Genomic DNA, 23,445 nt, shown 5'->3' on the forward strand with positions numbered 1-23,445 from the left:
GTCTCAGACACAGGTGCCGAGATAAACATCACAGTAACGCAGGATGCTGGTAAAAGTGTTTAAAGGGAAAGTTGACCCAAAAATGAAAATTACATCACCATTTACTCATCCTCTTGTCAAGATTTGTTTTTTTATTGCCCATGACTTTCAAAATATAGAAGAAAGTAAGTAGGCTATTACAGATTTGGAACATACAGTATATGTTGAAATAATGACAGAATTTTCTTTTTTAGGTGAACTATTCCTTTAAGAATGGCTACTGAGTGGATCAAATGTGACGCTCTCTGATGGGTTACAATGAGAGGTTGTGGGAGATGAGGAGGATTACAGAGTAATACAGCATCATCAAACAGCAAAAGAAAACACCAAAATGGCACCTGATTTTCAAATTGTGAAGTTCAAAGTACAAAGCTTCCAGAAATTTCTGACACAGGAACCGCAGTAGGAATCGAAATAGTGTGGCTGAATTGAGTCACATGACAAAACTCTCTAGCTTGCGGCGAATGCCCCTTTTATGTGTGTTTCTCTGGGATTTGTGTGTATTTTCAGAGGGATAACTATGCACACTACTATTTGAAAGTTTGGGGTCAGGAAGATTTATTTAATCTTTCATTTGATCGGCAAGGATGCATTAAATTGATCAAAAGTGACAGTAAAGACATTTAAAATGTTAAAATGCTTAAAATTTGCATCTCTCAAAGAAATCAGAAAAAATGTATAACAGTTTCCCAAAAATATTAAGCAGCACAACTGTTTTCAACATTGATAATAAAGATTGAGTAACGGCTGCTGAAATTTCTACTTTACCATCGCAGGAATAACCTAGATTTTGAAATATATTAGAATAGAAAACAGTTAAGGTCCTTGCACACTTTTTCCAAAATTTTCGTGTGCGTTTTTTTTGTATTCGTTATTCGGTGGCTCTGAATTGTCAAAACACCTCTCAAAATTTCGGCCGAGAATTTCGGACAGTATGTAAGGCCCTTAATTTTAAATTGTAATAATTTTACTTTTACTGTATTTTTTAAGAAATTCAGCATTGATGAGCATAAGAGACATTTCAAAAACATTCAAAAGTATGAATTATTCCAAATTGTTGAACGGTAGAGTATATTCTAAATAACATGGAAAGTACTGTAAATTGTTATAGATTTGATTTATGATTTCTGTCTGTCCAAGTGCCAACCAATTTCTTTTTTTGAAATGTCTCCACTTTCTTTTGTATAGTTTGCTAATAGTAACAGTAATAGTATAGTAATTGTATAGTTAGCTACCAAAATACACACCAGACTGAAACCAGAAAAGACAGAATAATCCATAGGAAAAGAAATGTATATTACATAATACATAAACACATGCATGCTTCTGACTGCACCTGAGATCTATAACCTCCAAAATGGGTCAACAGGAATTCGGTCAATGCACTGTTCTAGGCACTATTCCAATACATCTGATTATGAAACAACACCTGGGAAGGGAAACACCTTTTCGCACTCTCTGCTGGCTATTGCACATGTTTACCTTACAACATACAATTTTACAATACATACTATATCTCAATTACCAGCTAATACATTACAGCCAGTTTGAATATATGGACTAAAACTACAGGAACTGACCATTAATGTTTGCGACCAAAAACCTTGAACCAAATACCAAGAAGCTTGCTAACCATAAATGTTCTTCAAACTTTTTTCAGTTCTCTGAGCTGAAATGATATTCATACCACCCTAATTTCACACTCAAACTCTCTCAAGAGACACAGAGCAATACTTACTAGGTCATGGTTGGTGGCATTCGAGTCATCTTCAGGAAAAGGCTTGGAGACTCCCAAAGCAACACAGTTAGCAAAGATGGCCAAGAGAATAAAGATATCAAATGGTCTGGAGTCACATATTAAGGTAAACATGATCTTATTAGAAGTGGAATTACATTCAACAGGCATTTTTTAGTGAATTAGAAGTCATTATAGCAGTAAATGATTGGAAAGCTTTACATTGATCATTATCAGTAGAAGTTTAAGTTTGTAAATGGATACTTCCACTCCACAAGGTGGAGGGCGGCCCTGCGGATGGGGTTGTTCAGTTTAAGGCAGTAAAGAGCTCTGGGGGCGCGCTGGACCTGGTTGGAGCCCTGGACCTGCTTCTTCATATGTTGACTCCTCTTCTTCTGCGTTCCAGTGGAGCTGCAGGTGGAGTTGAGCGTTTCCGTACGGTTCATCTTAGGCCGTCCGTTCTCCTCCCAATCCTCCTTTTCTTCCTCGTCGCCCTCATCGCCCTCTCCTCCTCCACCCTCCTCCTCCTCCTCCTCTTCCGCTTCGCCACCACCCTCCTCTTCCTCGTTGGAGTACCCATTCTCTAAAAAGAGAGGTTTAGTCACTTAATAAAGGGTCATTTGTGTGGATGACACAGCAAACCACCAGTCTAAGAACTAAAATTAACAAATGCCTGTTGACACAGGCACTCTTTTTGTAAGGCTGTGGCATCAAAATAAACCATGAGCCATTGTGTTTGTTTCTTTTGGCATCAGAGAAAACCGTTCAAACACTAGACCATTCAGAAGCTTGGGGTCAATAAGACTTTTTTTAAAAAGAAATTAATACTTTTATTAAACAAGGATGCATTCAATTGATCAAAAGTAAAGGAGAAAAGACATTTGTAACATCACATTTTAAATAAGTTCTTATAAACAAAAAAGCTTTTCCATCACAGAAATAAACAGGAAGTTTTTTTTATTTCATTTTTAGAAGTTATTCTAATCTGTACTAATATTTGACAATATGACAGTTTTTATTGTATTTTTTATTAAAATAAATGTAGCCTCGGTGAGCATTACAGATTTTAAAATATGACAAAATCTTACCAATCACACACTTTTGAATGGTAGTGTATATTAGCAGGAGGCTAAGGCACCCAAAAGCACCAATAACTACATATGCATTTTATGACCACATTCAGAGTAAAAAAAGACAATTGCCTACGTCTCAAGACAGGTAATGTTGTGATTAGTAATTCACTGGTAATTCTTTATATGATTAGTTCTTAATATGGCTAATCTCATTCAGTAATTACTGATTACCTAATAAGAAACTATCTCAGTTCTAAATTTCCCATTACTTACTGATTAGCTAATCTTGTTTCCATATTAGTTAATAGTAGTAGCTGAGGTGTTAATGTAGTAGCACTAATCATTTGTCCTGAATCACTTCCTGCATAGTTACCCATTAATGACAGACCATAATTCTAAAGTCTTACCAACTAAACTTATCAATAGTTGCTACAGCATGTGTACCTGGTCATCTAGACACAGGCATGGAGTACTAGTGACTGAAGTAACTGAAAACTATGAAACTTGAAATACTCCGGTCATATTAAAGAGGGCAAGGAAGACAAAGCTTTCTAATCTGCCAAAGTCTCTGATGAACAGGAGGACGCTGCACTAGGTGAGGAGAACCACACAGTAACAGCTGTGACCTACTTCCCACTGTGAGAGGGGGTGCAGAGTGGGATTCTGGGCCAGCGGTTTCATATGTGAGTACCTGTGGATTCACGATGTTAGCCTCTAGCACAGCTAGCTGACAGCTAATAGAGAGAGTCATGGGTAGGGGGAGGGAGAGAGAGAGAGAGAGAGAGAGAGAGAGAGAGAGAGAGAGAGAGAGAGAGAGAGAGAGAGAGAGAGAGAGAGAGAGAGAGAGAGACACTGTGCTGATAACAAATTATAACTTAAATTTATGCATAAGACCTCAGTGAGACTGAAGGGAATTCTATCAGCCAGAGATAACAGCAATCAGTACTTTCATTGAACATTTAAAATGGGCAGGCAGGAGAGTGAAATAAACTCCTGTGTGAGGTTAGTAAAATGAGCTATCATGACTGCTGCACTGCGCTGATAAAGACACGCTTCAAATAGAAATCGAGGGGTCAATTTAGCACGTCATTAAAATAAGGTGTTGTGGAAAATTAGTTCTTGTTTAGGATACTGCTCTGTGTAACCCTCACTGTGACTTTTCTACTTTAAAGGCAAGTTCATTTGGTTTTCAATCATGGTATCATATTTTCTGAGCGTCCATAATTTCACAAAGGAATGAGTTTAAATTTTAAAGTTATGAAATGTACACAATATAACTGAATATAGCTATATATTGAACATAACTAATAAACAAAACTGACCTCAAGAGAATTAACTTTTTATTTTATTTGCAACCATAATTCACTAGCATAATACTGGCTGTGGGCTGCAAATGTGGATACTGAGAAAATGTTTGGATTCTCATTGATAGATGAAGATAAAACAGGCATAAATAGAGAACTTTATTATTATCAGTGCCCTTCTGTATGGCATTATTTTTCAGTAAAGGCATATTGCTATATTATCTAGGTTGATTTATTTACCTTGATAGTGACCTAAAGGGGTCTACCCAGCTAACAAGGAATGAAGAAGAACTTTGGCTAATGTTCTGTCAAAGTTTTGAACAAACGTTCTTAGTAACATTAATAGGTTATTAAAGTTTAACATTAAAGTTATCTGGTCTTTAAAAATGTTCTCAAAATGATAGCATAAGAACATTATTTAAACATCATTCATGGAATTTTTTACTTGGACATTCGTCAAGCATTTTTTAAAATGTTACTTGTTTCAGAACGTTCAGAGAACATTCAAAAGTAACATTCCTATGTTTGGAAAATGATAAAATGGAATGCTTGCTTAATGTTCGCATAACCAATAAAAAAACATTTTTCATTTTGAACGTTTGCAAGAACATTCTGTAATAATGTTAGTAAAATGGTCTTAGAACATCTTTTTTGTTAGCTGGGTACAAACCTATGCAAAGAGACATACAACTACTCTCATGTGCCGGCTTGTTTCTAAAGCAGAAGGATTTGGTTCTTGAGCTAGTTAGGGATCAAAGATTAGAGGCCCATTTAATCAAACTTACTACCAGCAGAATATTCATTTGCTGTCTCCAGAGGCCTTCATTACTATATGTGCATTAACCTGCAGTGCTGGGGTTACTTGGCAATGATGGAAGTCAAATGATATTTGTAATTGCAGGTTGCCTGTAATCAGAAATTCATCATAAAGCGCATGTGCAGGTTGTGCTGTGAATATAACCCTGTGGCAGTTAAACATCTGGTGCTGCAAACAAGAAAAATAAATTGGAAAAATAAATTCATAATTTGATCGCAACCGAGCTCAGGGCTCAAAACATTCATCTTTCATTATAATTAGCATGTACATTTCTTGTTCATATAATTAGAACAAATGTCAATTATCCTGACAAATGCAGTTACCTAATTTCAAGTACTATTTCATAGTTGAACTGTAAGCAATTTTAACAAAAAAAAATTAAAAACAGCTACAGTAAAAACATGTTAATTAGTTAACTGTAAGTTACCTTACCATATAAAAATACATTAAAATTTATATTTTGAAAGACGATTTGAAAAAAAAAATATCATAGAAATACCTTTACAGAAAATGTTGTTTACAATTATGTTTACAATTATGTTTTCAACTTTGTTTGTATACCATCCAAAAGTAAACATACTTTTTACATTTAGTTTGAGAAAAGATATTCCCAAAATTCCCTGCATAAACCATCATATTTGTTTGGATTTTTTTTTTTAAAAAGTTATTTTCTTATTATTTGTTTAGTAATGATCAATTGGTGTTGATTTCTGTCGTTTAGTTCATGTCTAGCCTACTGAATTGTTTTTGTGTCATGTCAGGTGTTTGATTTTAGTATGGGTGAAACTGTGATTTCATTTAGCCTATAGATAATAATACCAAAGACTTAATTATTGAGGAGGCTAGTTTGATGAACTGTAGCCTTCGTCAACATCTAAACGGAACTGAAATAAAATAGCTGAGTAGCCTATTTCGTATCGATACGGACACAAGTTTCAACAACGGTTCGAAAATTAAGTTGATATTTGAAAGCTTAAACAGCGACTACACGACATATGGATAGGCTATATATAAATACTAAAGTAAACTAAAATAGAAAACGATAAAACAAAACTTACTTTTTCGGTTCTCCTCATACATGTCGGAGATTGTCACTTTGACCTCATTGGAGCAGAATGCATGATCCTCACGACAGTTCCTTCACACACATTTATGAGACATATTTCCAAAAATGTGCTTTTTCTATAAAAGCGGTAAGTTTCCCAATAGTAAAATCCTAGAGTAGTCCAAAGATGCTGTCAGTCGCCTTCTAAAGGCTTTTCATTTTGATTCTATGGAGTTGGATTCAGATGGTTTAAAAAATCAGAAGCGTTCAATTATTTCCCGTCTTCTAAGAAAATTAACTTTGAGAGCGTTAGGGACGAAAATAAAAAAAGGAATATAGCCGTTGATGATTGTAGCGCACACTCTATCTATCTCCGCATTTAAGCCATCAATTCAGGATTAAAGAAAAAATGACTCGTTTAAAGGGACAGGCAGCCTAGAAACTTATTAAAGGCAGGGATATTGTGCAAACGATTTTATGGAGCGTCGACAGAAAATGTGGGCGAGTCTTTGCTCATTTTCCAACGCAACGTATCAATCTACACACACACGAGCGCGTGAGCGCACTCGCGCTGCCTCTGCGCGTGTCCTCGCGCTCTTGTGCGCTGTTGCATTTAGGATGTGGGAATGGCAGATCAAAATTCAGTTGTAGCCTACTATTTCCATCTTTCTTTTATTTTTTTATGTTTACAAAGAGGAACGACCTTAATAATACAAGAGAAAGGGTATTTGGGGAGGAATTAAAAGAAAGAAAGAAAGAAAAAGATTTCCTTAGAAAAAACGTTAAGCTTCTCAGCCCAGAAAACTGGCAGCTTTGTTTGCTACATTATACAAAATAAAGTTATTACAAGCACTATGTGATGAAATTTTGCCAACTATATATTAGGCTACACAGTACTGTTCTGTAATCTGACATTAAAATATTTCACAAACAACATTAACTAAATAACATAAAATGCATCATAAAACACTCCAGTGTACATAATAAGCTTTTGTACTAAAACTGTGAATTCTCAATTGTGAATTTGGAAATACTAAACCTCAGCAAATATCGGACCTGTAAAAAGATTATAGAACCTTCTGCATGTTTTAGGCATGTGGGAATAGAGGTCAGCTTATCAAGCCTTATTATCCCTATATAGGAAAGAGGTTACCTGCACTTGTGTACTTTAAAATCAGCTTGAAGCTTTTGTCAGCAAATTAATTCCTCCTGACATTCCCATGACATACTCTAGTCTAAGTAATAAATCACTGTAATCCCTTCACCCATGTGCTGCTTTGAACATGTTTGATTCAATGAAAGTTAATGCATCTTAAAAAAAAGACATATAGTTCCATGTTAAAATGAACTCAAAAGTGCTGAGGTCTTATCTTCAAACATAATGAATAGGCTAATTGTGCATCAATGCCTGTAGAAATAGAGTTGTGTCATCTAACTCGCCTTTTAGGAGGAGCTTGTACATTCATGCAAACAACCACAATACAGTTTAAAATTACAAAAAGAGGAAGCCATGGTTTTGAATATTTTCCATCTTATTGTCTGATGGTCTAAATCTCAGACAGTGCTACTGGTCACCCAGAGGGATGTACAGTACACTAATTGCAGAGACAGTCTCCCTGGAGTAACAGTGGGTTAAGTGCACTGCTCAAGGACAATGCCCCCATTTGAACACACCATGTCCTTTTTGCTTCACTACTATTGATGTCCGAATGCAAATTATCTTATTACTTAAGTTTATTCAGCTAGTCAAGGTCACTCCTTCATAACACTAACAAAATACACCTGAATAGTGAAAGGAAAACAAACTTTCTCTGTCTGATTATGGTTGAGAAAGTGGTTGGATCTTAGCTCTTATTATATTGGCCTATACTTACTATTAAACAAAGTACTAAAATGAACGGAGGTACAACCCAGTCAACTATAGACTGATGTATAGAATTCATTAAACAAATGCTTGTTAAAATGGGCACATAAAAATGGACAGTTATTGCCCTCTAGTGGTTACACTCTCAGTTCTCGGCAGGATGACATCATAAAATATGTTAATGAAACAAAGTGGATGTGGCATTTGAAAAATTATCTCATTATCTGCAGATTGCTGTTTTAAATAAAAGTAAATATTTCTATTGAACCATTTAAACGCAAAGATTATTATACTTATAATATGCATTCAGCTTTCACAAAATTTTCTCTCAAATCACCTTGATTTAATAATGTTTAGATCTTTACTGATTTTTATTCTCATGTGATATCATATAATATATATGATAACACTGAAGAAAGTGATGAATTTTTATTTTCCTCATCTCTCTCATTTGAAACCCTCCTTCACAAGCTCTTGCCTATTTATCTGCTATCTTGTTCTGAAGAGATGAAATACTTTGATTTATATCACTGTCTTCACTCAGCCCTCCCTCTCTCTTTCTCTTGCTCTCTCTCTCTCTCTCTCTCTCTCTCTCTCTTTTATTTCTCCCTCACTTTCTCTTTCTCTCTTCAGTGAGTGCCATGGTGTGCTCTGTTAGATTAGAGCTAAGCAGAGATGAATGTGTATAACTGGTAAAAAAAGAAGAAAGAGAAGCAAGGGGGTTCGGTTTTGCATTTTAATGTCACTGATTTCACCTGTTTATTTTAACATGTTCTTTGACAAACAGCAAATCTGATGTGTTTGGATAAGGGTAAAAACAGAACAGAGTTAGATTCACTGACCTTGCCCTAGCCCGTATATTATGCTGCAGGTCAGTTTTTCGATATTTGGGTTGTAATGCCTGCAATGTGTCAACATGTTGTGGAACGTGCGTACAAAATTCCCATGATGTTTGTTAAAGGCAGTATATTTTGTTACGTCAGTCTCAGCTAACATCTAAAGGTTGTTTTTTTAATGTTTTTTCATGCATGTTCAGTTAGCTGGAAATTCGAAGTAGTGCCGTGGTTTAAACTTCAGGAAAACAAACAGAAGAAGTGCATTTTCACACTTAAGTTTGAAATGTAACATTTTTTTTAAATTTACATATTACCAATACTTTTTATAATATTCACAGTTGATGAATAAAAGGTTTAAGAAAATTGCTGTTTAATACAGCTTTAAAAATCACATGTTCACATATTTACTTTTTTAATCTGCGAAAATTGTAAAAGACTTACTGATGTTACCAGAGTTTCTTTTCATATTGTGATTCTTGTAGAATTGCAGTGAATCCAATAAGGGTCACTTTGACCCCGACCATAATGATTGCATCCAGATTTCATTTGTATTGTATTCTCAAAGTATATTGTGAATAATAAACTATAGTTTATTATTTTCATGATTTGTTATCACAACTTTTATCTTTACTCAAATCAACTTAGATAATTAATATGGTTCAAATAACATCATATTTTGAGTTTCTATTTATTAAACCAATCTTTTTTATTCTAATAACTCACATTTTTAATTTCAATGAACTCAAGGCAACCAGGTAACTTACTTTAAGTTAAGCCAACAGTATTTTTTTTACAGGATATGAACTCAAATGTGTTTAAATTTGAGTGACATGTTTTTGAGTGTGTGTTTGTTCCTTTGTACAGGCTATACTCAAGGGTGTACTGGGATTGCAGCAAGCAGGCATATGTACTAAAACTGAGTCATAGTCAGCACTTTCTTAGGTACCTCACTGACTTTAACCCCCAGCCAAACACATACACTCTTCCACACAACTGTGGCAGTGGCACTGCAACAGGCATTCCATCACCCCCTCTGTAATGAAGAGTCTTGTAATTGCCCTTGTTATTTATGGTACCGAAGGGCTGTATGCATTATTGAAGAAATACTGTGTTGTTCTTTCGCGTGCAGCTCGATGCAATTGTGTCTGTTAACGCTCGTTAATATCTTATAATGTATGCTATTTTATGGGGCAATTGTACGTGTTGGAAAATAATCTAGCCAAAGATGATGTCTTGCTTGGGGTGGGTGGTGCATGCGGGTTGCATGCGCTACTGGCACTGTATCCAAGATACCCACACAGTTTCCTTGGCAACCAGCGAGAGCACATGGATAAAGTGTGCGCATTATTTAATGATGCTTACGACACTTCTTCGTTTTTTCCCCCATCCAAAACAGTAGAGTAATAATGGCGGAGTAATCTTTGAGGATTGCAATAGGCACTATTTATGCAGTGTTTTTACAACACACACAGACACACGCGTATGACTTACGTATGTAACATCGCGGAGCTGGAACGGAGAGTTGCGATTGTCTTTAGAAAGAGTTTGCGCTAACGTCATAGTGAACCCTAAACACTGAACGTATTTCGCTGATGTCAGCTGAAACTGACTCATATTAGATCAACGAGAAGGAGAAGCTGCTGCAGCGCGCGCGCAGACCACAAAGAGTGTCACTTACAAGCTCATCAACTGCAATATGAAAAAAAAATGCCACATTTTGTTAAAAATACAACACTTTTATAAATGCATATTTAGGAAACGGTGGCCATTTTAGTCAATTTATTTTTTCTTAACCAGTAGCCTGCAATTACGACTGAATAGTAGCCTACCCTTAAAGGGATAGTTCACCTAAAAATGAAAATTATGTTATCTACTCACCTTTATGTTGTTCCAAACCTGTATGTTTCTTTGTTCTGTTGAACTAAAAGTTGACGGTAGCCATTGCCTTCCATATGGCCTAGGAAAACAAATAAGCTACTATGGAAGTCAATGGTTACAGTCTGTTTGGTTACCAACATTCTTCAAAATATCTTCTATTGTGTTCAACAGAAGAAAGAAACTCATAGGTTTGGAACAACATTAATGATGACAGAATTTCATTGTTGGGTGAACGGTCCCTTTAAAAAAAGGTTAGGCCTATTTTTAAAGTAAAACGTTTTAATTAGTCTATCTTGTAATTTAGCCAACAGATCAAATTGAATATGTAGTGTACTTTTATTAGGTGGAAAGGGATTTCACAGAATTCCATAACCAGCACGCATCACGTTTGTTTGAATTTTTTTTGTATGGATCTTCTCATTTTTGTTACTGGGTTTGCTTTGTTTATGACATTAATGTTTAAAGCATGTATTTGCGCTGCCACTTACAACAATGCAGTGCTAACCATGCTATATGCTTTTATCAAGTTAAACATTTGCCAATGACGTAAAAAAAACCTAGAGAAAATATCTAGTTTTAAAAATTACAATGTGCCGTATGCTAGAGAAAAATGCATAAGTATCCATTATTATTTAATAATTAATTCGTCGATGAATTTGCACTTGTTGACATTAATGCATCTTATGAGGATTCGGAGATTTTCAAAGTGTCACCAAAATAAATACTTGCCTTGTGTCTTTGATCAGAACGTTCGCTCAATAAATTAAAACATGCGGTCCTATGCATTATCTATTCAAATATGTCTTCTTGATTGAAGTATTTGGGTAAGGAGTCACGGCGCGTTCATGTATTCCCAGTCTCGCGCGGCGCTGTCCAATCGCCTGCTACCAAAGGGAGGTCCGATTCGTCCCTGTTTCACACAGCGTTCCCTCCCCGTCCCTGCCTCCTCCTCTCCTCCCCTCCGCTTGGCTGTCTTATCATCGCTTCCTTATTGCCAAACCTGCAAAGACAGGGCTGTACTGAATGCAACGTAATTTTGACCCATGTTCCATTAGCTGAGCGGCCCTGAGGGCACGAGGCTTCCGCGCGGGATTGTAATGCTACACTGTCCTCCCTCTCCGGCCAGTTCATCCTCAGCAGCGCAGAGCTATGGACCTGAAACCGTAGTGCTCCTCAAACACAGCATATCTGCAGTCACCTGCGACTCCAAGGCAATCAATATTGATAGAGTATTTGTAAGGATTACAGCCATAAGGCAATACGTCGCGGGGGGGAAGGCTGGAATTATGAAGGTATGTCACAGACCGTCTCATTATTGCTTGGCTGACCATCCGATACTACTGCCATATGGTTTTTTCCCATTTTTCATTTCTGTTGGTGTACCGCGCGAATTCCATTATGTCCTTGCGTGGCGACTGATGCCAGGGGAGCCACTTTGCCTTTGCAGCATTTAACGCCGCGCGCGTTCTCCTTGTCAGCAGGTTTGTTTTTTTGTTAACTATCTCCAGCATACCTTCTATCCCGATTCATTTCAAGTCTGCATGTGCTACACATTTATGTCTTTCGTAAAAGATGCTCGCGTGAAAGCTCCTCTCGGACAACAATAGCAGTACATTAGCGCGAGCGCGTGAGTGAACTGTTGGTCCACGTAGTAAAAGAGCGGCCTCGCGCGCTCCTGTTTGGAGACAACGGAGCCCTTTCAGGTTTACATGAATGTAGGTGTTTTTCTGTACACATAAAGTGTAGAGTGTGTAATGCGAGAGCGAGCAGGTGCTGAGAAAATGTGTCAGACCAGTTGCGACTGGGTTTGCAGTGATGTGAGATGAGATGTGGGATACATACCCCACTCTGCTTGTAAATAATGACCATTGCAGTCATTGGCTAGCTGCATGCAGCCCCTCTCGGCACCATCATAACCCTCCACAGCGTTTATGACCACACTCATAGCATATCACTGTTTTATTAGGGTTGTGAGATCTCAAGAATGTTATCTGGAGAAATTTGCCCACTGAGTGTCTGTGAGGGAATTTGACAGGGCATGTGTCAGTCAGAAAAATCCAATGTTACACAGAACAGAATGATAATTATTGGCAAGTATGCTTACGCACAAAATGAATTTGTCTTTAATACAAATAAATGTGTTGGGTATTGCACCAGACACTTAAAATTACACAAGGGACATCTTTAATGTCCCCAAGAGGGGTTATAAAATTTGTATCTACTTGAAATATAATAAACACTAACTGAAATAAGTTTGTTTTATTGCTTTTTATTTTATTTTATTTTAAGACTTTCTTTTTACTTGTTACTCTCTTAAGGCTGCTAGCATGAAGCTTATGGACTTAAATCAACAGCCAATAGTGTCGTTATGCAAATTAGCCTGTGCAGGTGTGCATTGTGGGTATTCATATGTATGAGCATGTGTGCAGGGGCCGTAAAGTTTCATCTCCAGAATACATAGTGGACTTGCACGTAAGATGCCAATTTGCAGTGAAAAGACACTTTCAATGCCTTAACCTGGTTATGAAAGTGACAAGTACTGAGCTGATATTGTTCCATTTGACCCTGGGATTTGTAGTCCTAAACTAATATGGTATGACTTGAATCATGTTGAAATAACATCTAGTGTGACCTCTTTTGACTGAAGAGGTTTCTTCTGAGTTCCAGATTGTTTGTTTTTATTGAGGAGGTACCCTGACTGCTGATGTGGAGAAAAACCAAACCCCTTGGCTCTACATCGTCCTGAACGCTTTAATGGTTCAGCACATAACGGCAGACTGATGTACCTGAGGCTCTTTACACAATAGCGATCCGCAGTGTGATGCCGCAGAGAGATTTTAAATATGTCTGCAAGTGATTATATTTAATTGGGATCTGATTTGAGATGATTTTGAGTTTTGATTGGGTGTACACGTTTCTAATAGAACTTCTGTGGACATTTTCTGTCTTTGTCAAGCTGATCTTTTAAAAAAGGTCCTGCTTAAACCAGTCTAAGCTGGTTTGCTGGTTTTAGCTGGTTTACGATCGCCTGACAAGATGAAAACACTTCTAAACCAGCCAACAGTCCAGGCTGGGAGACCAAATAAGACCAACAAACACGTTTAAGCTGTTTTTTATTCAGGAGGAAAGGTTGATGATGTGTAGCCTTATGCTTCTCTAATTTGGGAGCTGAAGTTAACGTTCAGTGCTACAGTACAGTGAGATCAAGACATCCCATAATCATTAGCCTCAGAGACCAAACACAGGGGTGGAAATCGAATTCTTCTGATCTATGATCTAGTTCCACAGCATGAACAATACTTGATGTTAAAAGTTGCTGCATTAAATGTTGACAAATCTCAAACAGCAGCCGTCTTCAAAGTCGGACCTCAGCGCTTAAATATCTCATCTTAGAATGTCATCCACAAAACTTTGATCTGCATCTCTCTTCTTGGCCCAGTGACATCTGGACCTTTAGTTTTCAATTAAAGCTGTTCATTGACTCACCTGAAGATCCTGCAGGATTTATCCTCTCTCTGCACTTCATCTTTCATGGCACAGACTCCCTCAGAAGGAAAGAGGAGCTAGAGTGTTCAGGCAGGGTTTGAGATTTAAACTTTAAGTCACATTTTGAAAACTGCAAGTAAAATGTTTTCTAAATTCCACTTTTGCTCTACTGTAGCTTGAATAGTAATCCAGCTTATACTTAAAACGGACACTGTGCTCTGCAAATATTGTTGGTCATTTACACCTGACCTACCCGTCAAAGGTTAAGAATAATAATAATAAGATTTGTTTGAATGTTTTTGAAAGAAGTTTATTATGCTCACCAAGGCTACAGTGATGTGATAAAAATAAATATTGTGAAATATTACTTCAATTTAAAATGTTTTCTATTTTAATGTATTTTAAAATTGTAATTTGATTCCTGTGATGGTAAAGCTGAATTTTCAGCCTCATTACTGCAGTCTTTTGTGTCACATGAATGAATCCATCGGAAATCGTTCTAAAATACTGATTTGGTGCTCAAGATTCATCATTATTTTCAATGTTGAAGTTTTAGTGAAAACCATGATACACTACCATTCAAATGTTTGGGGTAAGTAAGATTTAAAAAAAAGAAATTCATACTTTTATTCAGCAAGGATGCATTAAATTGATCAAAAGTGTTCTTTTGAACTTTCTATTCCTCAAAGAATCCTGATAAAAATGTATCATGGTTTCACAACATTGATAATAATAAGAAAGCACCAAATCTGCATAGAATAATTTCTATTAGTAGAGAGTAGAGAAAAAAAGTAGAGAGTAGAGAGACTTCATAAGATACCTCTTTCAAAAAGATAAAAAAAGTCTTAATGATTTCAAACTTTTGAATGGTAGTTGGATAAAAACATATAATAACTGAATAAATGTAAAATAGACATGCTGCATACTTGTCGTATCCTGGATGTCCTGGTGCTGTTTGTGCAAATGTAGTTAAAATGTAGAAATGCGTTGACCATTTGAATGAGTTTGAAGTGCAACCATTGCATTAGGAACATTAACTCTTTGCCGAGCCATCTTAAATGCTCTTGAACCAATTCTTTTGTTTGGTGTTATGAGTTCTTTATTCATAAGAAAGATTGGGGGGGCAGTTTTGGGCACCTTTCCAAAGTACTTAATCAATTATTCTCAACATCTCAGCAGCTCATGAAGACTCAGCATGCATGTGTAATGCGGAAGATGCAAGCGGGATTTAATCAGAAAGGGAACAGGCTTTAGATCTTGATAAAGTACACAGATGTCATATGGCAGTGATATACTGAAGAAACTTGCCTCAGACGAAGTGTATGTCTGTGACACATGAAACATAATCCCAGAGGGATGCCACAACCGCAGCGAACAAAGTGGTAGACAAGATCCAGATGCATATTTAAAGCTAAGTTATATATTAATCTTGTATATAAGTGCTGAGTCTTATTTTACCTGCATGAAAGGTTTTCCGGCGAACCGTACATGCTCATAACACATCCACCACGTACTGTGCTCTGTGTGTGTGCGTTCAAGTGAGGTGCGATCACACTGCGGCAGGTTGGATGGACTTTGATACCAAGCGTTTGGAGTGCTCACGCCACTGTTTGCTTTCAGTTTTTAAGGTGACTCGCGCCACTATTTCTCCACGGCTCCCAGGCAGAGTCTGTGAGACCTCAAGATCTAACTTTCTGTCTCTCTGTGAGGTAATGGAAAAGACCCGCAGCGCCGGAATGCAAGGGCTCCTCTCCTCCCCTCCCTGAGTTTACTGCAATGGTGTAGCTGTAACTATGTAACTCTGTTAGTATTGTTCATTTATACACTCAGCCCCCCCTCCCCAGTATATCAGATGATGCATTAACTAGTGTGTGATCTTTGCACTGCAGGGTTGTAATCAGAAAGTTGAAGCGTGTTCTCATTCTCAGATGGGCAAATTATTTATTTTTGTTTGTATTTTTGTATCTTTAGCTGCTGATTCATTTCTATAGAGACTATATGAGTCGCTATATGGCTAAGCAACAGGGACACACATGCTGAGAGAGAGAAGGCCTTCTGCAGCCAAACCTGATGCGTAATTTGGCAGATCCTTTGAGATACAGAATTTTTTTGTATTTTTTTCTAATTTGATGTTTAGTGGAAAGCCCCAGACAATTTTGCTGATGAAAACGTGTACGTTTTCGGTTGCAGAATCAGTGACACCTGAAATAGATCTATGCATTTTTAATGAGCCCGTGTAAATTGTGTTTGTGGATGAAATCACCCCCCACTGCGTTTTGACCATCTGTTTGCTTGTTTTGTTTCAATTTGGATACTCGTATCATGTGTATAGCTTGTGGAACACCACTGGGACTGGCGTAAATGTGCCTTTGAAGAGTTATGGGATGTATATTGTCATTCTATATATGTATTTGACTTTACGCTGTTTCATCCTTTTTGTTACCGTTTTAGTGGACTATGTCCTCAGCTTTAGTCCACTAAATATACATTAAAAGAGTTACTAAGTTGTGTCTTGTTCATATACAGTGCAGTACCATTCAAAAATTTGGGGTTGGTAAGATATTTGTTTTGTTTTCAAAAGTCTCTGATGCTCTAATGAAGTCTGCATTAATTTGATCATAAATGCAGTAAATATAGTAATATTGTGAAATAATATTACAATTTAAAATTTCAATATATTTTAAAATGTAATTTACACCTATGATGACAAAGCTGAATTTTCAATTTTGAAAAATCTTTCTGACCCCATACTTTTGAATGGTAGTATACAGTACTTTAAATACATTATTAAAACCTTTTGTTTCTTGAGGGTGTCGCTGTAATCGTTAAACCAGTTTTATGACACATACTGTACATGATATGAGATGCACAGTGAAGGTGTTTGAAGTTTCAAAATGTCATTTCAAAAATAGGTTGGTTAACCTGAATATTTTTAATCAGTTTTTGTGTAAAGATGTGCAAAGGAGGCTATTAATCTGGAAGAATTCCTCCCTCAGACCTTAGACCTACTGTCAATCGTTATATGTTAAATAGGTGGCAGGAAGAGTGGGATATGTGTACAAACAATAAATTACAAAGATGTGCAAATATGTGTTTTTGTGCAAAGATGTGCAAAGGAGGCTATTAATCTGGACAAATTCCTCCCTCAGACCTTAGACCTACTGTCAATCGTTATACACTCACCTAAAGGATTATTAGGAACACCTGAACAATTTCTCATTAATGCAATTATCTAATCAACCAATCACATGGCAGTTGCTTCAATGCATTTAGGGGTGTGGTCCTGGTCAAGACAATCTCCTGAACTCCAAACTGAATGTCAGAATGGGAAAGAAAGGTGATTTAAGCAATTTTGAGCGTGGCATTGTTGTTGGTGCCAGACGGGCCAGTCTGAGTATTTCACAATCTGCTCAGTTACTGGGATTTTCACGCACAACCATTTCTAGGGTTTACAAAGAATGGTGTGAAAAGGGAAAAACATCCAGTATGCGGCAGTCCTGTGGGCGAAAATGCCTTGTTGATGCTAGAGGTCAGAGGAGAATGGGCCGACTGATTCAAGCTGATAGAAGAGCAACTTTGACTGAAATAACCACTCGTTACAACCGAGGTATGCAGCAAAGCATGTGTGAAGCCACAACACACACAACCTTGAGGCGGATGGGCTGCAACAGCAGAAGGTACCACTCATCTCCACTACAAATAGGAAAAAGAGGCTACAATTTGCAAAAGCTCACCAAGATTGGACAGTTGAAGACTGGAAAAATGTTGGCTACTCAGATGGCTACTTCCAGCTGGATAATGCACCATGTCACAAAGCTCGAATCATTTGAAATTGGTTTCTTGAACATGACAATTAGTTCACTGTACTAAAATGGCTCCCACAGTCACCAGATCTCAACCCAATAGAGCATCTTTGGGATGTGGTGGAACGGGAGCTTCGTGCCCTGGATGTGCATCCCACAAATCTCCATCAACTGCAAGATGCTATCCTATCAATATGGGCCAACATTTCTAAAGAATGCTTTCAGCACCTTGTTGAATCAATGCCACGTAGAATTAAGGCAGTTCTGAAGGCGAAAGAGGGTCAAACACAGTATTAGTATGGTGTTCCTAATAATCCTTTAGGTGAGTGTATATTAAATAGGTGGCAGGAAGAGTAGGATATGTGTACAAACAATAAATTACATGAAATCCACCCTGACTTCTCAAACAGACTTTTAATCTCCCTTAAAACAAGATTTGAATAAGTGACTAGATGTCTTACAGGTCATACAAGATTGACACATACCTATACATTTTTGCTTAGAGGCGAAGACCCAACTTTATGTAGGTTTTGGCTTTTATTTTTATTGTATATATGTAACTTGTATTTTTGTAATTCAGTTTTTTGCTATGTAGATAGCCAGAGATGCTTACATGGCATTAAATAAAACTATACTGAGTACAAAGATGCTAATTCATAGTCAACCCTACTGAAAAAAAACTTCTAACCTGGTCAAGCTAGTCTTTCGTTGGTTTAGCTGGGTAGTCAGCTAAACTCAGAGTTTGACTAGATGTAAAGTGCCTAAGACAAGGCAATGGACCATCGTGACCAACAGCCTAGGCTGGTTTAAGGTATTTTTTTCAGTAGGGTAATCTCCTTTTTAATGTTTGCAAACAACAAATAAACATCTTTGAACAATGTCTTTTTCGTCTCTTACAGTGCTGTCAACATGTCTAAGGCCACTGTTAAGAAGCTGCACTGGCGCTCAAAAGTGCAGGAGAGCTTCGTCCCACTGGGCGGAGCCTCGGGAGAGCTTGGTGTGGCCATTGGAGGTGGTGCAGATTATGGAGAGTTCCCATTTGTTACAGCAGCACCTGGGGGTGGAGCCACTGTTGGTGACGTCATCCTAGAGATTGGAGGTACACCTGTCCTGGGATTGACCTTGGGAGATGTAAGAGGGGTTCTGAACTCATGTCCACATCCCATTCGGATCAAAACCGTCTTACCAGGTACTTTTTTTATCGATAAGAGCAAATTGACTGTTGCGTGACACCATGAGTTGGAGAGTAACACGCTTTTGCACTGATCCAACTCTTTCTTTGCATTAGATAAGAGTAGGGCAATTTAAAGAAAATAATTCCTTTCCAAGACACAACTGACAGGGAAGATTTAGATTTTTTTCGTTCAAAGAGACACTTCATCCAAAAATGAAAATTTAGTCATCTTTTACTCGCCCTCATGTCGTTTCAAACCTGTAGGACCTCCTTTTTGTGGAGAACACTTTAATTTGAAGGATATCCTGGTCTAGGATATCCAGGATATCCTGGATATCCTGTATTTTTTCCAGGATATCCAGGAAAAAATATCCTGGATATTTTTCTCTTAAATATAATTTTTTTCCCTCTTTAATATAATAAAAATGAATGGGGACTGACAGCGGCTGTCAAACTCCAAAATGAGTTTCATAACAATTTTATAAATGTGTTTTTATTTATTTATTTATTTATCCAATTATTCTGAATCAGTGAGGCCCTGGACCAGTCCAAACCGTAAACAAATTCTGAACTGATTCAATGAAAAAGAATTTATTCATGAATCAAACGTTGGTACAGCTGTAGGACAGATGTCAAGATCTTCAGCAAATATTGACTTTAATTTCTGTAACTACTACTTTTTTCTGGATGTTTATGGACAACTTTTATATCATATTTACCATATATGTATTTACATATTTACCTTTAAAAACTTTAAACAAGCCATTTTTGCCTCAAGTCTTCATTTACGTTTTATTATTTTGGAAAGAGTGGCCAGGATATTCTTTACAAATTCACTTTTTGTGTTCCACAGAAGAGAGAAAACGTGTTGGAGGGTGAGTAAATGTTGACAGAATGTTCTTTTTTAGGTGAAATGTTCCTTAAGATGTTTTATCTGAAGCGACATACCCCACATTGCCCTCTCGTTGGAGGTGTCGAGAAAAATAGGGGATGTCAATACGTTTCTAGTTCATAGGCCTGGGGTTAACCAGGTGACCTTTAATTACTAATCCAAATTTTTACTCAAAAGGCTGCCAGTACAACAAACCCCTTTATTTCATAGGTTTTATCTGCATTTTGTTGCACTTTTAAATTAAATTAAATACTTTGGATGTGTAAGAGCTTTATACCTACTGACATTATACAGCCCCAAGTAGATCACAGTGTTGACATGTCACGTTAATGTCATTCTGCCTGAAGATTGCACTATCCTAATCTAGCCTCTCTGAATACGTTAGTTACAGATACTCCATGGGGATTTTATTTACTATATTTGTATTATTAATTTTTAAAATTGGTTTTGACACCAGTGAAGGCATTTTCACTCTCTCAGATTTGTGAACACAATGTCTTGAACCAAAAAGAATGTCAAATTTCTCCTTCTTTTGTGAGATACAGCAAAATTTGTATAACAAACAAGAGTTCTAAAAGCTTTTTTATTAATTAAATGTCACAACAAAACTATCACTCAGAGATTATAGATTTTTAAGGGATTGATTGTTTGAAGATAGCAACTTTACTGCTTGGTTTAATTACTGTAGTATTTCTGGAAGTAGAAGAGTTACAGTATTTATGGAAATAGAAAAAGTAGAAAAAACTTTTTTTTAAATCATCTTTTTTTATATACTATTGAATTAATTATACACTAGCTTTCAAAATGTTGGGGTCAGTAACAATATTTTGACATTGATATTGTTACATACCATTGATATTTGATATTGTTACAAAATATTTCTTCTTCAAATAAACAGTGTTCTTTTGAACATTCTGTTCATCAAAGAATCCTGAAAAAAATGTATCATGGTTTCCACAAATATATTGAGCAGCACAACTGTTTTCAACATTGACAATGATAAGAAATGTTTCTTGAGCACCAAATCAGCATATTAGAATGATTTCTGAAGGATCATGTGACACTGAAGACTGGAGTAATGACAGCTGAAAAGCTTCGGTTTATTTGAAAAACGAATGACACTATATTATATTTACAGAACATCTGTTTTGTTTATATTTATTTTTAAGGAACTTAAGGGTTTAACAAATGTTTTTGAACTTCCACAACCAATCTCTCCTCCTCCATGTATGATGTTTAATATACAAGAAGAGTAAGAAAACCAAATTACTGTCAAAGTGGAGTATCAGCAGCCGCTGTCGTGGTTGGATAAAACAGAAATAGATTAGTCCACACAGTTTTTGTTCTCAAAACAGTATGTAAAAGGGTCCTTATTTGCCAATAGCTATGCCAGGTCTCCACCTTCCTACATTTCAATGTCAGAAATTAAGTGGATGTGATATCCCACAGTCTATTACTTAACCTCTTTGGAACTCTCTGCCCTGGTTGGCCCGATTGATCGCTGTCAGCATGGGGGATGGTGGGGTGGAGCCCGGCATCGGCGAGTAACGGGGCGGGCAATCCCAGTCCACAATGCATAAAGACCATCAATATCCTGCACGAAAGAAAGCTGGCTGTCATCTAAGGTCATAACGCACTTTAAAAAATGAATATATTAGCGGGAAATGACTCATCCTACCTTTCCCATGAGTCCTTGAGGAGTCCATGTGTTGAGATTCTGTGTGGAAAGGACCACCGGATTATATTAAGTGCAAAAATCAATACCGAGAAGCCGAGCGGTCCTCGTTAGGTGCTCCGCAGTGCTTGTTTGTGACAACAGCACACTGACCTTAGAGACTTCTGCAGTTGCAGTGCAGGCTCAGCATGCTTGAATGTGCCTGTGAGGTCTGAGGTGTTACTGTTGTAACTTGGGGTGTGCGGTGTTAGGTCTGAATTCAGGGGGAGAGACGGTTTAACCCTCATCGATCTTATGGTGTATTTCGGTTTATTTTCAGAACTGCATCTTTGGCAGTTTCACTTTGCCAGTTAACCTTTTTTCTCATATTTCCATGGTGACAGCAGTGTTCTATTTGTGAATTTGGCAACAGTGCTGTTGTTTAAAAGTGGTTTCAAATCTCTTCATTTCATTCCCTTTCATGTGTTTTGTTTGTAATCTGCAGGCTCAACTCTCTGTAAGGATCTGAGACTTTACCTGAGCAAGTGTTTTACACCCGGATCAATGGACAGCCAACTCCAACAGGTCATACGAGAGAACCTCTACCTGCGCGCCGTGCCCTGTGAGTGAATCAAACACCTGCATAATGCAGTAATATTGGGCTCTTTATAGGGTTGAGCTGGGGACAGGGGCTGCTGTAAGGTATTATTCATGTAATTTGATACTCACGACTGATCATGCCCAAGCGCGCCAAGTCAGAGACTGTTGCGTTCAGTCGGTGTTCGCAGTTGGTGTTTAAAATCTGCTCCAGTCTTTGAAACAGTGTGTAAGTGTGTTCAGTTCAGTCTTAGAATGTTTCAGCTATTCGTTAAGTGTGTCCCCGGCATTAGTACACCCAAAAATGAAAACTCTGTCATTACTCACCCTCATGTCGTTCCAAACCTTGTTCAGGCCCAGAAAGGTAGTAAAGAAATCGATAAAATAGTCCATGTGATTACAGTGGTTCAACCTTAATGTTATGAAGTGACGAGAATACTTTTTGTGTGCAAAAAAATTAAAATAACGACTTTATTCAACAATTTGGCAACAAACAATTTGGCAACAAACAAGGCTCATTGGCTAGCTCCTGTGTCAGCATCACACGCATGTGTCGTGGTGCTCACATGACCAGCGTCGGCCAAAAGTGAGCCTACGTTCTGACGTAGAACTCTGAAGCGCTGCACTGTTTTTGAATAATGTCGTTATTTTGGGGTTTTTTTGCGCATAAAAAGTATTCTTGTCGCTTCATAACATTAAGGTTGAACCACTGTAGTCACATGTACTTTTTTATTATACGGATTTCATCAAAAATATCTTCATTTGTTTTCCGAAGATGAACAAAGGTCTTATGGGTTTGGAACGACATGGAGGTGAGTATTTAATTACAGAATTTAAATTTTTGGGTGAACTATCCATTTAACACGGGATGTCAAACAAATTTTTGAGAAAAAGGAGAAGATGTGCGTCAAATGTTCAAGTGTCCAGTTGTAAAATCTATTAAAGTTCATTCGCTTACTGTCTAATGCGTTTTGCAGACAAAACTGGAAAGTACTCTATACATCTGGTAAACTCTAATTTGATTGGCTGACTTTCTTTTTTCTCTTTTTTTTCATCATTCCATTAAACAAAATCATGTTTACAAGATACCAGATTGGCACAAGAAGTGCTTTTGAGGATGAAATAATCACTGGATTTGGCCATGTTTGTCATTAAATGTGAACATAGGCTTTATTTAGACTCAAGAGGAAATCTGTTTTTTTTTCTAAAATAATTTTTTTTAGACCGAGTGTTAAAACTGTAAGTTAC

General features: G+C 37.2%; 2 protein-coding genes across 6 annotated transcripts in view; one reads left to right on the forward strand and one right to left on the reverse strand.

The window, feature by feature from the left end:
- cacna1fb (calcium channel, voltage-dependent, L type, alpha 1F subunit) overlaps positions 1-6,178 on the reverse strand; it is a 55,047-nt gene extending 48,869 nt beyond the window's left edge. The window contains exons 1-3 of the mRNA XM_077224089.1: positions 6,027-6,178; positions 2,039-2,357; positions 1,778-1,883 (exon numbers count right to left, since the gene is read on the reverse strand). Of these exons, the coding sequence (XP_077080204.1) occupies positions 1,778-1,883; positions 2,039-2,357; positions 6,027-6,048 (447 nt within the window). The 5' untranslated portion in view covers positions 6,049-6,178. The remainder of the gene's footprint in view (positions 1-1,777; positions 1,884-2,038; positions 2,358-6,026) is intronic.
- Positions 6,179-11,547: 5,369 nt separating this feature from the next.
- Positions 11,548-23,445, forward strand: part of magixa (MAGI family member, X-linked a) — a 61,928-nt gene continuing 50,030 nt past the window's right edge. For 3 of the 5 annotated variants that reach the window (XM_077223547.1, XM_077223551.1, XM_077223550.1), the window contains exons 1-3: positions 11,593-11,883; positions 18,780-19,069; positions 22,106-22,222. In XM_077223547.1, coding sequence (XP_077079662.1) covers positions 18,790-19,069; positions 22,106-22,222 — 397 coding nt within the window. In that variant the 5' untranslated portion in view covers positions 11,593-11,883; positions 18,780-18,789. Of the gene's footprint in view, positions 11,884-18,779; positions 19,070-22,105; positions 22,223-23,445 lie in introns of all 5 variants that reach the window. The other 2 variants (XM_077223549.1, XM_077223548.1) reach the window with 2 other exon arrangements.

The sequence above is a fragment of the Siphateles boraxobius genome, unplaced genomic scaffold (assembly GCF_051911475.1).
Source record: "Siphateles boraxobius isolate OS27281-9 unplaced genomic scaffold, OSU_SipBor_1 9, whole genome shotgun sequence".
In the NCBI taxonomy this organism is placed as follows: Eukaryota; Metazoa; Chordata; class Actinopteri; order Cypriniformes; family Leuciscidae; genus Siphateles; species Siphateles boraxobius.